The sequence below is a fragment of the Myxocyprinus asiaticus genome, chromosome 47, assembly GCF_019703515.2.
Source record: "Myxocyprinus asiaticus isolate MX2 ecotype Aquarium Trade chromosome 47, UBuf_Myxa_2, whole genome shotgun sequence".
In the NCBI taxonomy this organism is placed as follows: domain Eukaryota; kingdom Metazoa; phylum Chordata; class Actinopteri; order Cypriniformes; family Catostomidae; genus Myxocyprinus; species Myxocyprinus asiaticus.
The window spans coordinates 21,771,261-21,787,317 of NC_059390.1; the positions used below are offsets into that span (position 1 = coordinate 21,771,261).

At 36.7% G+C, this 16,057-nt stretch overlaps 1 protein-coding gene across 1 annotated transcript in view; it reads left to right on the forward strand.

The window, feature by feature from the left end:
* Positions 1-16,057, forward strand: part of LOC127436808 (membrane-associated guanylate kinase, WW and PDZ domain-containing protein 2-like) — a 383,618-nt gene that overhangs the window by 322,168 nt on the left and 45,393 nt on the right. The window contains exons 11-15 of the mRNA XM_051691206.1: positions 2,180-2,211; positions 8,329-8,497; positions 11,382-11,423; positions 11,947-12,038; positions 12,997-13,189. Coding sequence (XP_051547166.1) covers positions 2,180-2,211; positions 8,329-8,497; positions 11,382-11,423; positions 11,947-12,038; positions 12,997-13,189 — 528 coding nt within the window. The remainder of the gene's footprint in view (positions 1-2,179; positions 2,212-8,328; positions 8,498-11,381; positions 11,424-11,946; positions 12,039-12,996; positions 13,190-16,057) is intronic.

The window sequence follows — 16,057 nt, forward strand, 5'->3', positions numbered from 1 at the left end:
AAATCTAAAAAATGCCATAATTTATAGTAAAATTTTTGCACACAAAAAAAGAAAAGAAAAGAAAAACAGTGCAGCATTTAATTATGACAAATGTTACATTATTTTGTAAAATTCTTGAAACATAACAAATAATTCATGAAAAATAATTTGACTTTCCAAGAGCTTCATATAAGAGAGAGGCATTTCAGATGAGCGTGTTGGATTATTGCATCAGTTCGCCTGGCTGTAAAGCTTTGTTTGCAATACAATATCACAAAAACAGCAATGTAACATTTTATCGCGCTACACGGCTATTTGTTGAAAAAACGTTCTAGTTTTTTTTACTAGAAAGGCTAATCTGCTTTGAAAATATCTCTATTGTCACGCTACTAAAAAAAAAGTAGTTAAGTAAGTAGCCTCACTACTTTTAGTTAGTTACTCCCCATCACTCTTCGTAACGGTGGCCTTGCTCACAGAAGCAGCTCAGCTGTGTTCTGTTCGACTCTCTGCTCTTATTTGATGACTCGTGCATGCTGCTCTTTGCTTTTCAATCACACAGTTGACTTTGTGTTTATGTTGTAAATACGGCATAATGGAAGAGCATTGTGTATGTTTGTGTGTGTTTGTGCACGCTTAGTCCCTCTTGCTAATTCCAAGCAGGCCATTTGCATTGCCTTGTTCATTCCTGAAGGGCGTTTGTGGCAAGACTTGAAAGACAGAGAGGTAGAAGTTGAATGCATAAGACATTAAACGGCCTGTATGTGTGCACTTGTTTGCTTTTGTGCATTTCCAGGCCAATTTAGAAAGAGTTTAGAGAGAAATTATTCATGAATCTGCCGTTTGATGTCGACGGATATTGTTTAGCTCTTAATAGGAGAGGTGCTCTTTACCATCAGCACTTCCTTTTTGTTATGATTAGAGTTCAGAAGACTCATGGCCTTTCGCCTCATCTTAGCTGTTGTTTTTCCTCTGCGGGGGAAATAATCATTTGATGTGAAGCGAAGATGTGATTCAGTGCATTTTAGCATCTGTCTGTCATTGGATTTGGGCATTCTTTTACTGATTACCAGAGGAGAGTTTTTCCCAACACCTAAAACGCATTTTCAATTAAAAAATATAGTCCTTAGGGACAAACAGTGTGCAATTTAGATGAAATAAATAAAATAATAAGTAAAAAACTCTTTTTCTAAACAGATAAGTGAAACTATTTAATAACCTCTAAATTAATGGATGTGTTTGAATTGTATCTTTAACAGAAATTTACACATTGACTTATCTTTAAGGCCTTTGCTTTTGTAATTCCACAGTAATCATGTCAGTGTTTATTTTGAATGCGCATTAAAGATTGCTTTATTCACATACTGTATATTCTACTAACAATTTGCCAGATGCTTAACGCAACACTGCACACCAATTTCAGCAGATGATGCAATTTGTAGGAAATAAATACAATGGCTGGAATTGTCCAAAGGTCTGAGAAAACATACTGTAGAACAAAAATAGTTGTTTTTTGTTGTTGTTGTTGTTGTTGTTGTTGTTGTTGTTTTTTGTTGTTTTTGTTTTTTTCATAAACCTGTACATAAAAGTTTAAGGATTTTGACAAATTGTAATCAAAGATAATATAAGGAAAAATGAAGAAGAACTATTTAAGATTCTGGACTATTTCTAGGTCTCTAATCAAATGTAAGCAAATTTGTGAAACTGTCCATGTAAAGTCATTTGATAATTAGATTTTGCTTGAATGTAGAATACATGCTATAGCACAAATCCGTGCAGTCATTAAAGCGAACAGGGGACATACCAAATACTAAGACATTTTTTTAATTCATGCAGATTGTACAATTTCACTCACTTTGTTATGCTGATAAAATAACGTGTAATGAAAAGTGTTGTATAAAATAAAAATAAAAAAAGAAGCATTTTCACTAGTGGGTTAAGACTTTTGGACAACATAGGACTCCATGTAAAACAACAACAATAGTAATAAAATAATTGCTCAGATATATAAATCAGTGATCGATCTAACTGGCATTTAAAGAGCTCAGATTCTTCTTCAAGATTCTTGGAAGAACAACTGTGGAGAAGCTCAAACTAAATCAGTGATGTCAAGCTTTATTCTGTATTGATTGGTTTAATTCCCACTTTAAATCTCATGTTAAAGTATCAGCAGTCTAAACGTTTTGTTCTTTTACCATTGCAGGTCACTTTTCACCTTGGAAAACCTTTAAACAGGTAAAACGTATCATCTTCCAGCCCTCTGACTCTGATTAACAAACTAACAACAGCAGTGTGCTCAAATATTGTAACAATTCTGAGTGATTACATCATATTACATACATCATTCAACATATTTATGAATAACCTTAACGGCATAGCCTTAGTACTAAGAGTAATGCATAATAGGTGCTTTATTACAGTGCTATAACATATTAGATAACACTAACTGCATTATGTTACGCTTCAGCTTTTCTCTCTTAATGAACAGATTACAATGATTTTTTTCATAGATTTTCATAGAACTTTACAAAATCAAACAGCTGTTTTTGAATCTTTAAAACGAAATCAAAAGGTTCTAATAGAGCGAATAATTATTTATTTACGCATTATGTTGAACAGGTTTTCCCGAGTCGTGGAAAACCTGAAAATATTAGAGAATTTTAAAACTGTAATTTTTAAATCTTGAAAAGGCTGGAATATAAAACTTACTGAAAAGTTACATTGAATATAAATGTTACCAGTTATGCTCGGCTTAGCTAGATGACACTTTGTGAGTTCAGTTTCTATGAAATTATTTTTAAAATCCCATATCCACTTTTCTTGAATGACTAGAAAATCATAGAAATTACTTCTTAAAAACACTTAAATGTGGTCATTCTGTATCTGTGAACAAACTCTCTAAAATCACTAATTCACTAATCATTTAAACAAGCATACACTACATTTTATACACTACAAAATTGACTGATATTTTCACACTAACAAATACACCGGTTTAATGTATGAAAATCGCAACATACTGCCTAAACTCTTTTGACCAGCAGTAGTCTCTCTATGTACTGTCCCTAACTTGGATTGAATACCATCAACTCACATCTGCTTGTCCACAGCCCAATGTAAATTCTTCTGAACCTGTTTATGTAGCCTGTATTTTGAAACAAAGACATGCCTACCTTCCACCCACCCGTTTATTTATTTTTGGTCTAAGAAGCAGACAAACCCAGCCCCATCTTTTTCCAATGCCAAAGATGAGACCAAACTCTGACCAAATCAAGTGGCCTTTCTTTACACTGCAGAGAGTCAGTCACAGCACAGTCTTCAGCCACTTTATGCTTGTTCCTCAACGTCTATCTATCTGTCTGTCTCAAGGGAACAGAACTGGGAGATGGAAAGCTTCCATATAGTGCAGTACAGTAGAGAGCTGCTGGGTCTTTTATCTCTCTCTCTCTCTCTCTCTCTCTATCATTTGCTTTCAGACTAATGTCACAGCATTGTGGGTAGTAGAAAGAGTTTTTAAAAGGGAAAGTTGGAAGATGTTGAGGTCCATTATTTTCCATAACCAAAGAATATTAGATAGAATGACAAAGTTATATGGTCTAAGCATGAAATCCACATTTGAAATGTCATTTGACATGTTAGCATGGCTTTTCCTATTGCCCTGGTTATTGCTGTCAAAATACAGAAATGTTTAAATTAAGGCTGTCAATTGATTAAAAGAATCAAATCAAATTCATTATTGGCATGATTGTTTTTTACTTGGATACCCTGGTTAATTAATCAAATTAAAGTACTGGTTCACCCAAAAATGAAAATTCTCTCATCATTTACTCACCCTCATGCCATCCCAGATGTGTGACTTTTTTCATCTGCTGAACACAAATTAAGTTATTTAGAAGAATATTTCAGCTCTGTAGGTCCATACAATGCAAGTGAATGGTGGCCAGAACTTTGAAGTTCCAAAAAGCACATAAAGTCAGCATAAAAGTAATCTGTTTGACTCCAGTGGTTTAAACCATGTCTTTAGAAGCGATATGATAGATGTGGGTAATAAACAGATCCATATGTAATTCCTTTTTACCATAAATCTCCACTTTCACATTCTTCTTTTGTTTTTTGGCAATTCACATTCTTTGTGCATATCGCCACCTACAGGTGTCGGTCAAAGGTGTGGATTTATAGGAAAACAAGGACTTAAATATTGATCTGTTTCTCACCGACACCTATCATATCACTTCTGAAGATATAAATTGAACAACTGGAGTTGTTCTAATTACTTTTATGCTTCCTTTATGTGCTTTTTGAAGCTTCAAAGTTCTGTCCACCATTCACTTGCTTCACTTGCATTGTATGGATCTACAGAGCTAAAATATTCTTCTAAAAATCTTAATTTATGTTCTGCAGGAGAAAGAAAATCATACACATCTGGGATGGCACAAGGGTGAATAAATAATGAGAGAATTTTCATTTTTGGGTGAACTATCCCTTTAAACGCAAATAATCACATATGTCAATATTTGCTGAGAAAAGCCCCAAATGAAGATTATTTATATTTTTTTGAAATGGGTAAATGGCTTTAGAGGTCAGGTATATTGTTAATTCCACTTGAATTGAGTTGGTCGATCTGTCCATGGTAGACTTGAGGGCCATTAACAAGTATTCTTGTTTTTGTCCATTTACACATGCATCAGATGGACATTTTTGGTTGTTGCCATGACCATTTTGTTAGGGTTAGGGCATGATTAAATGGTTATTTATTTATTTTTTAGCTTTTTAAATCATTAATTGCATTAAATTGCCTGTCTAAATGAATATGGGATAGACTGAATACACACACCCAATACAAAAGTTCCTGTAATCAGTCTGTGTGTAACATACTGTGTCATTATACTGTGCAACTGTGGTGAAGTCCAGTTTTATTGTGACAGAAATAATCTGTTAGCAAACTCAACAATCCAAAAATCAAGCAAATGTGATTTCACAAGAATATCCAAAACTAGGCAAAAACCAGACGTGACCATAGGGCACATCGGCGCTATTTATACATAGACTAATTGGATTAAACATGACATGTGATAATAGGGCAAGGAAATGATACAACAAAAGACAAGGACAAAGGATCTTTCAAAATACATACAAGACATATTGTACAAGTTCCTGCACTTTCAATGTAGTGTAACCTTGTTTGAAACAGTCACAAAACATTTCAAACTGACTCTTAGTTGCTTTGATTAGGAGCATTGCCCCTTCTCTGAGAAACATTTGCCATGGGTAAAAACCTATTTGTAACTGTGTGTATGTCTTAGCGCTTTGCTCTGACAATAATAGTGTTCCTCAGTGTGTTAGTTCATGTGTGTGTGTGTGTGTTTACTTGGCAATGACACATTTTAATCTGCACACAACAGCCCTGAGACATTTGCCTTCATGCACTGACGGTCTTTGAGATTAACATACTAACACTGACCTATTTTAATAAGCTGTGGCATCTGTCTCATCTTGGCATCTGTTTTGTCTTGTGTTTCTTAATATCTTTTAATTATGCCTTTGACACTTTGGGTTGATTTATTTTTAATGTTATAATGTAGGGATGCGTTAATTTGGTCGACTAGTCCAACAACCTAGTTGATTAATGAAGTCGACTAGTTAAGGGTTTTTCAAACTTCTTGATGCCAAAACCCCCAAATATGATGATCCCCTTACGAGGGATCCCCATCCTAAAATATGAAGGCAGCTATATATATATGTATATATCAAGCTAACTATTTTCTTAGACAATAAAAATGGGTCTTTAAACATACATATATATATATATATATATATATATATATATATATATATATATATATATATATATATATATATATATATATATATATGCACTACCGGTCAAAAGTTTTGAAACACTTACTCATTCTTTATTATAATTTTTTTTCACATTTTAGAATAATAGTAAAGTCATCAAAACTATGGAGTAACATAAATGGAACTATGGGAATTATGTTGTGACTAAACAAAATCCAAAATAAATCAAAACTGTGTTATATTTTAGCATCTTCAAAGTAGTCACCCTTTGCCTAGAATTTGCAGACATGTACTCTTGACATTTTCTCAACCAACTTCTTGAGGTATCACCCTGGGATGCTTTTTAAACAGTATTGAAGGAGTTCCCATCTATGTTGGGCACTTATTGGCTGCTTTTCTTTATTATTTGGTCCAAGTCATCAATTTCAAAAACTTTTTTTTTTTAATTACATTTTTGTTTTATAATGAAATAAATTAATATGGTGGCAGAATTATATTTTTGTCTACAAAACTCATTTCAAACATTTAAGCATACACTTTCAGATCAAAAGATTTTTAAGATCATGAGAAACATTTCAGTCAAGTGTTTCAAAACTTTTGACCGGTAGTGTATATATATATATATATATATATATATATATATATATATATATATATATATATATATATATATATGTTTAAAGACCCATTTTTACTGTCTAAGAAAATAATTAGCTTGATATTAAAATTGAAACAGGTTTTCAGAATATAAAACAGAATATTTCAAAAACAAATTAATTGATAAAAAATAACAAATAATTTGTATGTCTCACTTAAAAAAAAAAAAAAAAAGGTATCTCTGTCTGTAAAATAAAATAATTGTAAACTAATCTATTGATGTCCGGACAGTTTTTAGAACGCAGAATGAAATAGTTATAATATAAAATTCAGTAAATGTGTTATTTTTATTGAGTTAAACATAGATAATTAATATGTAGTTAATTAATATGTTAATGAAGGCTCTAAAATACATAGTGTATTTTTCTCTCTCACTCTCTCTTAAATATTTCCCGGACCCCTTAGCTGTGGAAAATGCTAATTCAAATAGAGAAATGCATTTGCATTTTGCATTTTACATTGCAAATTGAATTAAGCAATTAATTAAACAGCCCCTTATGGCATCCTGGGGGTCCCCATACCCCAGTTTGAAAACCCCTGGACTTGTTTATCTAGATATTTTCTTATATTTTAATATTAGTTTTGATGTTTTTAAAGGAATAGTTCACCAAAAATGTTTTATTCTCTCATCATTCATAATTGTTTCTCAGCTCTGTAGGTCCATACAATGCAAGTGAATGGTGACCAAAGTTGCTCCAAAAAGCACATAAAGACAGTATAAAAGTAATCCATACAACTACAGTGGTTTAATCCATGTTTTCAGAAGCGATCCTATCGGTTTGGGGGAGATCATAATATAACTCCTTTTTCACTATAAGTCTAAACATCAGCAGTCTTCTTGGCGATCATGATTTCAAGCTTGATTATAATTCCTAGTGCCATCTAACAGCATGCGCATGCGTCAAGCACTAAGAAGTGTAATTAATCTTGAAATCATGATTGTGGTATGTTCTCTCCCAAAATCGATTAGATCTCTTCAGAAGACATGGATTTAACCGCATAACCACTTATGGAATACTTTTATGCTGCATTTATGTGCTTTTTAGAGCTTCCAAGTTCTATCCAACATTCACTTGCATTGTATGGACCTACAGAGCTGAGATATTCGTCTAAAAATCTTCCTTTGTGTTCAGCAGGAGAAAGTCACATCTGGGATGATGAGAGACTTTTTAATTTTTGCATGAACTATCCCTTTAATGACAGTGTTCTAACTGTGTTGTGCCTTTGAGCCCTCCGACATCAGCGTTTTACATTTTCTAGCACATTTTAAAACTTGAAATCATCTCGAGAATCCCCTGTTCTAATTTGCTGCACTCCATTTAGCTGTTTATGGAAACTGCCCCTAATAAACATGTCCAAATACAGTCAGGTAAACCAGAAATCAGCCTTATTATACAGGGTTTCCTTAACATTGATTTGTTGATTAGTCGTTCAGGCAACTGAGCAACTAGACTAGCCTAGATTTTGAAAATGGGTAGTTTTGGATATCCTACTTATAGACATATATCAGTCATACCTGTGTATTTCTCTTTATGCATTCTGCATGCGTAACCTAATTTTGGATGTATGAGGAAGCTGGATGTAGTGAATTGGTTTGGGAACAGTCTCGCCCACAGCTGCATTAGCATGAGAAAAAACTGCATTCAGTATCGTCTGATGATGCTGCCTTGTTTTGCTGAGCTTAAACTAACATGCCACACATTGTGTGTATTTAAAAGCTAATTACCGCAAGAGGCTCCATTGTTAAAAGACACCTTCCCATCCTACGGCCAAAGAAATTCCAAGCGGAAGTTGTCTGGATGAGTGCTGTTTGCTTTCTCAGTTTAGCATATAAATAGGCTGAGCGCTGGAGGGCTCATTTGTTGGGCGGTTTACTGAATGCCGGTGTATTTGCAGGTTTTGGAGCATTGGGATCCTCACAGCAGTCCCACCACCAGTCTATCTATCCATGCTCTTCCCCACAGTGCTCCATATCTACACTGGCCCTCGGGTCCAGAGTTTGACCTGGGCAAGCCTGACCCCTATAACCTGTACGAGAAGTCCAGGGTTATCTTTGAGAATAGGCGTAAGTAACCAAAGCAATGTCTTGGCCAGTGCCTAGAGCTGCCGTTGATGCCTTTCTATGCAATTTACTATTTTCTATAGTTCACCTGCAGTATTTTCTAAAATACAAACACATGAAGTCTTAGTGAACCAACACAAATATTCACTTGCATGTGTTTAATACATCAAGTAGTTTCGAATACATCAGTGCATACACATATTTATCTATTCATTGCTATATGCTATTTTTGAAACCAATTGCATATGGAAGGGATATGTCTGGACTGTCAGAAGAGACGATGTTGCATATGTGAAAGCAAAGCTGTACCACACCAGACTCTAATTTAATGGTTTGTTTTTTGTAAGCTCGATCCTTGTTTCCAAGGAATGAGCCATCATGCTGTTCATTATTGTTTCATTTTCTATACCTCATTCCTACCACATTTTTATTTTTTATTTTTTTATTATATAGTTTTCCCTTCAATCTTCACAGCTTGCAATGACAGGTTGGTAATGGTGATGACGGTTGATATAGTGTGTTGGTGTCATTTGTTGATGTCATGATCTTGTCTTTGACATAATCCTGAATTTGCCATGATTGTGCATAGAGGTGTTGACAAATGGGACTTGATCATTTAAAGCAATGTATTATGCATAATACTGTATATATTAATATTACATATTGGAATGTAAAAACACACACCATTAGAGTTATGGGAGCAAGAAACACTGTGAATGGGTTCTGTCGGGAGAGTTCGTTCTATGTCAAATTCTCTCTCTGGTGTAGATGCTCAACTCCTGAAGACTGATTACATCTTACATATTTTTCTGAAACTGAACTTATTTTACGAGGAAGATGATTTATAAAGTCATAAACAGCCTCGTTTTGTAAAATGGTACTTCCCAAACTGACAACGACAGAAATCTTTCGGTCTGTTCAGTTATTACACTGTTAATGTTTTATAGCTGTTTAAATATGGAGTTGATGTAGTTGAATCTGTGCAAAGATTATACAGTCAGTATAATAAAAAGGGAGGCAAGTAGGTTGATTGGTCAAACTCAAAGAGCAAGAGGCAGCTTTATGCTGCGTGATATAGCAGGAAAAAAATGAAAGTCAATATTTTAACCTTTTGATGATATTTAATATGTAGAGGGGACCGGGATGAGTTGTCACATGGGGAAGTTGTCACAAACGCTACATCTCAGTAACAATAAGATTTTGAGTGAAAAGTCTGAATACACAAATATTTGTTTTATCACACCTGGAGTCGCAAGTCTGAATCCAGGGCATGCTGAGTGACTCCAGTCAGGCTTCCTAAGCAACCAATTGGCCCGGTTGCTAAGGTGGGTAGAGTCATGTTGGCTTAACCACCTCGTGGTCGCTATAATGTGGTTCGCTCTCGGTGGAGCACGTGGTGAGTTGTGCGTGGATGCCACAGAGAATAGCGTGAGCCTCCACACGCGCTAGGTCTCCGAGGTAACACGCTCAACAAGCCACGTGATAAGATGCGCAGGATTGACGGTCTCAGACACGGAGGAAACTGAGATTCATCCTCCGCCACCCGGATTGAGACGAGTCACTACACCACCACGAGGACTTACAGAGCATTGGGAATTGGGCATTCCAAATTGGGGAGAAAATCCACAAAAAAACAAAAAAAAAAATTCTGTAGGAGTGGTTTTGAATGTTGGTTTTAAAAACCTGCTTCAAAACTGTCTTCAGTTAGAATAATTGAGTGAATTTTAACCTGCAAACCAAAATTCCAATATCGTCATATTTTTGTAATAGCTGTTGACAAGTGAACACAACAAAACCACATTCAGCAAGGGTCAACTATATAATGATGGTACATTTTAACCGAAAGGTTGAACTGTGTTCTCAGGACAAAAGGAAGAATGATAATTATTATTATCTGCGTGCACAGCTCTGGGTCTTGTTTCTGTCGAAATTAAAGTAAGGTGATGTTGCCCAATAGTCTACATAGCATGCATCACGCTTCCCTATTGAAGGCTCCCTTGTGTGATGAGGTACATAACTAAATACTGTACATTACAAAAAGCATGGGAAAGTCACCAAGAATTATGTGTAGCCTTTGCTAGAAAATATGGTGTTAATCTTGCTTGTGATTTCTGCATGGAAATTGTATCCTAGTTTTCTTTTTAAGAAAACCGCACTCCAAAAAATGTTTTCAGTGTGGCTTAAAGGAATAGTTCACCCAAAATGAAATTTCTCTCATTATTCACTTACCTTGATGCCATCCCAGATGTGTATGACTGTCTTTCTTCAGCAGAACACAAATGAAGATTTTTAGAAGAAGATAAAGCTCTGTCAGGTCCTTATAATGCAAGTAAACGGGTGCCAGCACTTTGACAGTCCAAAAGTCATATTTAGGCAGCATAAAAGTAATCCATGTGACTCCAGTCAATCAGTGAATATCTTCTGAAGTGAATCAATAGGTTTATTTAAGAAACAAGTTGATAATTAAAACATTTTTAACTTTAAATCGGCACTTCCATCCAGGGCTCTGATGTTGTTTGAAATGACCTAACTCTCGCATGACGTTCGTTCTTCTGTTGTAAATAAGCGCCGCTTCCGAATTCTCGTGTGAACTCCCCGACGCAGTTACGTCACGCGATGCGTCAACTGCTGGCAGGAAGCACTCTTTAAAAGTTAATAACGTTTTAATTATCGATTTATATCGAATTTTTGGGTGAACGATTCCTTTAAGTGTCCAAATATTTATTTATTTGTTTACTTTTCACTGTACCGTATATTATTTCAATTGCATCTGGCTTTGCATCTGTAAATTATAGTTAGTATATTTCCAGGTGTGTATGTGTACTGTATGTAAGTGTATAAAAGCTGTGATTTATGGGCTGTCCCCTTATCTCTCTTTCTCTCTCAGAGCCAGGGCTTCCTCGAACGGCCCTCCCTGCTGACCCCTCCAGTGAGTAAATATATCTGCACCCAAAACAGAAACACACTGACAGAAAGAGTTCTGCATTACTCAATAAAGTAAAAGTCTGAAAGTCTAAAATTGATTTTTCATCCAGTTCTTGTGACCTTTATGAAATAGTATCTAAAGATTGTGGAATATGTTCAGAATATGTTTTTCTTTTCTTCTTTTTTTTTTTCAGTTTTGCCAATTGTGTCATTTGTAGCTGCCTTAAGAGTAAACCTGTCCTTACAAGGTTTAAACAATTAAAACAAACCATTTTTTGCAATTTTCTGATGAATAGAGTTGTGCTTGCCCGTGCAAAACTTACCACCACAATACTAGGATGTTGTGGGTCAGGGTCAGAAATTAATTGGGGCTCTGGGCTAAAATGCCACCGAAAGTGACGAAAAAATTCCCCCAAAATTTAAAATGAAGGGGCAAAAAATGAGATTCAAATAGTGAGGATAAATTAGCGAATAATGTACTTGATCGAATCCTGAGATAAATGTGTCACCAATGTTCCTGTGTACAGCGGCTGAGTTCCATGAGGTGGAGGTGCATCTGCGAAGACACAAGTCCGGTTTCGGCTTCAGGATCCTGGGCGGAGAGGAACCAGGACAGCCTGTGAGTCCGGAGGCGCAGGAGAATTATCATACTCTAAAACTAACACACATGCTTTCAAAGTCAGAGCTCACCGTCGATAGGCAACAGAACCGACACACTCATACACATCCACACATCCACTGTCAGAAAAAATTTGCAAACATTTTACATTTAGCTTTCAACCGGGACAGTACCTCAAAGGTACACCCACTGTACGCTTTACATGTCAATTGGAATGTATTTGTACCTTATGTGTCCCAAAAAGGTACATATTAGTATCTTAAGTGTCTTATCTGTCCATAAAGGGTATGTATTAGTACCTTAAGGTATAAATAAGGTACAGTACAATTGGTGTACTTTTGAAGGTATTGCCCCAATGACAAGCTGTTGTACCCTTAAAGGTAACATTTTTGCACATTATCTTTCTCACAGTGTAAGCACTCTGACTAACATTCATGCTTGTCACAAACACATTTACTACCCTTCAGAAAAGACCAGCATATCCAGTCACCAGCGTTGGTTGTGTTTTGGATGCTTACAGTATATGCTTGTCCCCAGTATGGGATGCTGGTGTGCTGATTTTTCCCCACCAGGCTGCTAAACCACAGACAAGCCTGCTTAAATTTCTAAACCAGTAACCGCATTATTTACTCATTTATGCACTGGACAAACACTTTAATCTAAAGTGACTTTCAATTCGACAAGATTCATCAGAAAGACCATGCCGGTTTACTAGCTTGACTAGCTTTGCTGGTCCACAGAGTAGACCAGCAGCACCAAACCAGTACTAACCTGTATAAACCGATCCATTTCATGCTGGTCTAAACTCGTCTTCTCCGCAAGATACTACATAAAGATCAGCTATATCGTATCTTCCATTCATTCATTTTTTCTACATCTCTACTTGTTCCTTATATCCTTTGTAATGTCCGTACACTGTATAATAAGGGTCCATATTAACAGCCCTGTGCCTGTACAGATCCTGATTGGTGCAATCATCGAGAAGAGCCCAGCAGATAAAGATGGGCGTCTCCGGCCTGGAGACGAGCTGACGTCGGTCAACGGAATCCCTGTGGCAGGAAAACCTCACCGTTACGTCATCGACCTGATGCACGGAGCGGCCCGGAATGGCCAGGTTAAGCTCACTGTGCGACGGAGACTTCAGCCTGCAGGTGAACAAGATCAAACATAGAGGTCAAAAATTAAAGGTTAATTACTCAGGGACAATGTTTACAAAAGTTGACACTTTAACGGTCATTGGGCCACATTCATGAAACACAAGCAGAACGAATTTTTGTGTAAATCGTTCGTAAAGCCGGCCTGATGTAAATTTTCGGATTCATGAAAGTTTTCGTATTTTCAAAACGTTAGTCGGTACGAACAAAATTTACACCTGCTCCCGGCCATGTGCGTAAAACATCTGAACATGCGGTGTTCTTTCAAACTAACTGCCATCACCTTAAAAAAAGGTGAAATTAACCTTAAAAAATATTTTTAAAAAAAAGCTTTTTATTTAGAAACGTTTCTTTGCTGCTTGCATTAATTTTTTTCAAAGTATACTTTTTTCCCAATACTGCTTATCGTTTTTTCCAGCAGAAGATCTTGACGTGGGGTGAAAGGTTCATGGAAAGGCGCAGTTTGCATTTGATTTTCTCAAATAAATAAATAAGTAAATAATGCCCTCTAACAGGGGGCCTGGGTAGCTCAGCAAGTAAAGACGCTGACTACCAAACCTGGAGTCGCAAGTTGGAATCCAGGGTGTGCTGAGTGACTCCAGCCAGGTCTCCTAAGCAACCAATTGGCCTGGTTGCTAGGGTGAGTAGTGTCACGTTGGGTTAACCTCCTAGTGGTCGCTATAATGTGGTTCTCGCTCTCGGTGGGGCGTGTGGTGAGTTGTGCGTGGGTGCCACGGAGAATAGCGTGAAGCCTCCACATGCGCTAGGTCTCCACGGTAACACGCTCAACAAGCCACGTGATAAGATGCGTGGACTGACTGTCTCAGACTCGGAGGCAACTGAGATTCGTCCTCCGCCACCCGGACTGAGGCGAGTCACTACGCCACCATGAGGACTTAGAGCGCATTGGGAACTGGCATTCTAAAATTGGGGAGAAAGGGGGAGAAAATCCAAAAAATAAATAAATAAAATACTAAATCAATATTTTACTGTGAATGCACTCCATTTACTCCATTTTGTATATACAGGTGCATATCAATAAATTAGAATGTCATGGAAAAGTTCATTTATTTCAGTAATTCAACTCAAATTGTGAAACTTGTGTATTAAATAAATTCAATGCACACAGACTGAAGTAGTTTAAGTCTTTGGTTCTTTTAATTGTGATGATTTTGCTCACATTTAACAAAAACCCACCAATTCACTATCTCAAAAAATTAGAATACATCATAAGACCAATAAAAAAAACATTTTTAGTGAATTGTTGGCCTTCTGGAAAGTATGTTCATTTACTGTATATGTACTCAATACTTGGTAGGGGCTCCTTTTGCTTTAATTACTGCCTCAATTCGGCGTGGCATGGAGGTGATCAGTTTGTGGTACTGCTGAGGTGGTATGGAAGCCCAGGTTTCTTTGACAGTGGCCTTCAGCTCATCTGCATTTTTTTGGTCTCATGTTTCTCATTTTCCTCTTGACAATACCCCATAGATTCTCTATGGGGTTCAGGTCTGGTGAGTTTGCTGGCCAGTCAAGCACACCAACACCATGGTCATTTAACCAACTTTTGGTGCTTTTGGCAGTGTGGGCAGGTGCCAAATCCTGCTGGAAAATGAAATCAGCATCTTTAAAAAGCTGGTCAGCAGAAGGAAGCATGAAGTGCTCCAAAATTTCTTGGTAAACGGGTGCAGTGACTTTGGTTTTGTATTGGACCAACACCAGCAGATGACATTGCACCCCAAATCATCACAGACTGTGGAAACTTAACACTAGACTTCAAGCAACTTGGGCTATGAGCTTCTCCACCCTTCCTCCAGACTCTAGGACCTTGGTTTCCAAATGAAATACAAAACTTGCTCTCATCTGAAAAGAGGACTTTGGACCACTGGGCAACAGTCCAGTTCTTCTTCTCCTTAGCCCAGGTAAGACGCCTCTGACGTTGTCTGTGGTTCAGGAGTGGCTTAACAAGAGGAATACGACAACTGTAGCCAAATTCCTTGACACGTCTGTGTGTGGTGGCTCTTGATGCCTTGACACCAGCCTCAGTCCATTCCTTGTGAAGTTCACCCAAATTCTTGAATCGATTTTGCTTGGCAATCCTCATAAGGCTGCAGTTCTCTCGGTTGGTTGTGCATCTTTTTCTTCCACACTTTTTCCTTCCACTCAACTTTCTGTTAACATGCTTGGATACAGCACTCTGTGAACAGCCAGCTTCTTTGGCAATGAATGTTTGTGGCTTACCCTTCTTGTGAAGGGTGTCAATGATTGTCTTCTGGACAACTGTCAGATCAGCAGTCTTCCCCATGATTGTGTAGCCTAGTGAACCAAACTGAGAGACCATTCTGAAGGCTCAGGAAACCTTTGCAGGTGTTTTGAGTTGATTAGCTGATTGGCATGTCACCATATTCTAATTTTTTGAGATAGTGAATTGGTGGGTTTTTGTTAAATGTGAGCCAAAATCATCACAATTAAAAGAACCAAAGACTTAAACTACTTCAGTCTGTGTGCATTGAATTTATTTAATACACGAGTTTCACAATTTGAGTTGAATTACTGAAATAAATGAACTTTTCCATGACATTCTAATTTATTGAGATGCACCTGTATATATATATATATATATTACTGTTTGCATAGATGTAAAAAGCTTCCTATTCTTAGTCTTAGCCTTATATGATGTTTTCATGGGTGTGGATTATGATAATTGTGAATGAACGTGCACACGCGCTCTATTTACGAATGTTTGGAATTCACTAACATACACGTTTCACTAACAAATCTGGGGAATACGAAGCATTCGTGAATCCGGCGGAAAGTTTTTGGGAAGCTCCATTTTACGTGTAAATTACTCCCAATTTGTTTTTTATA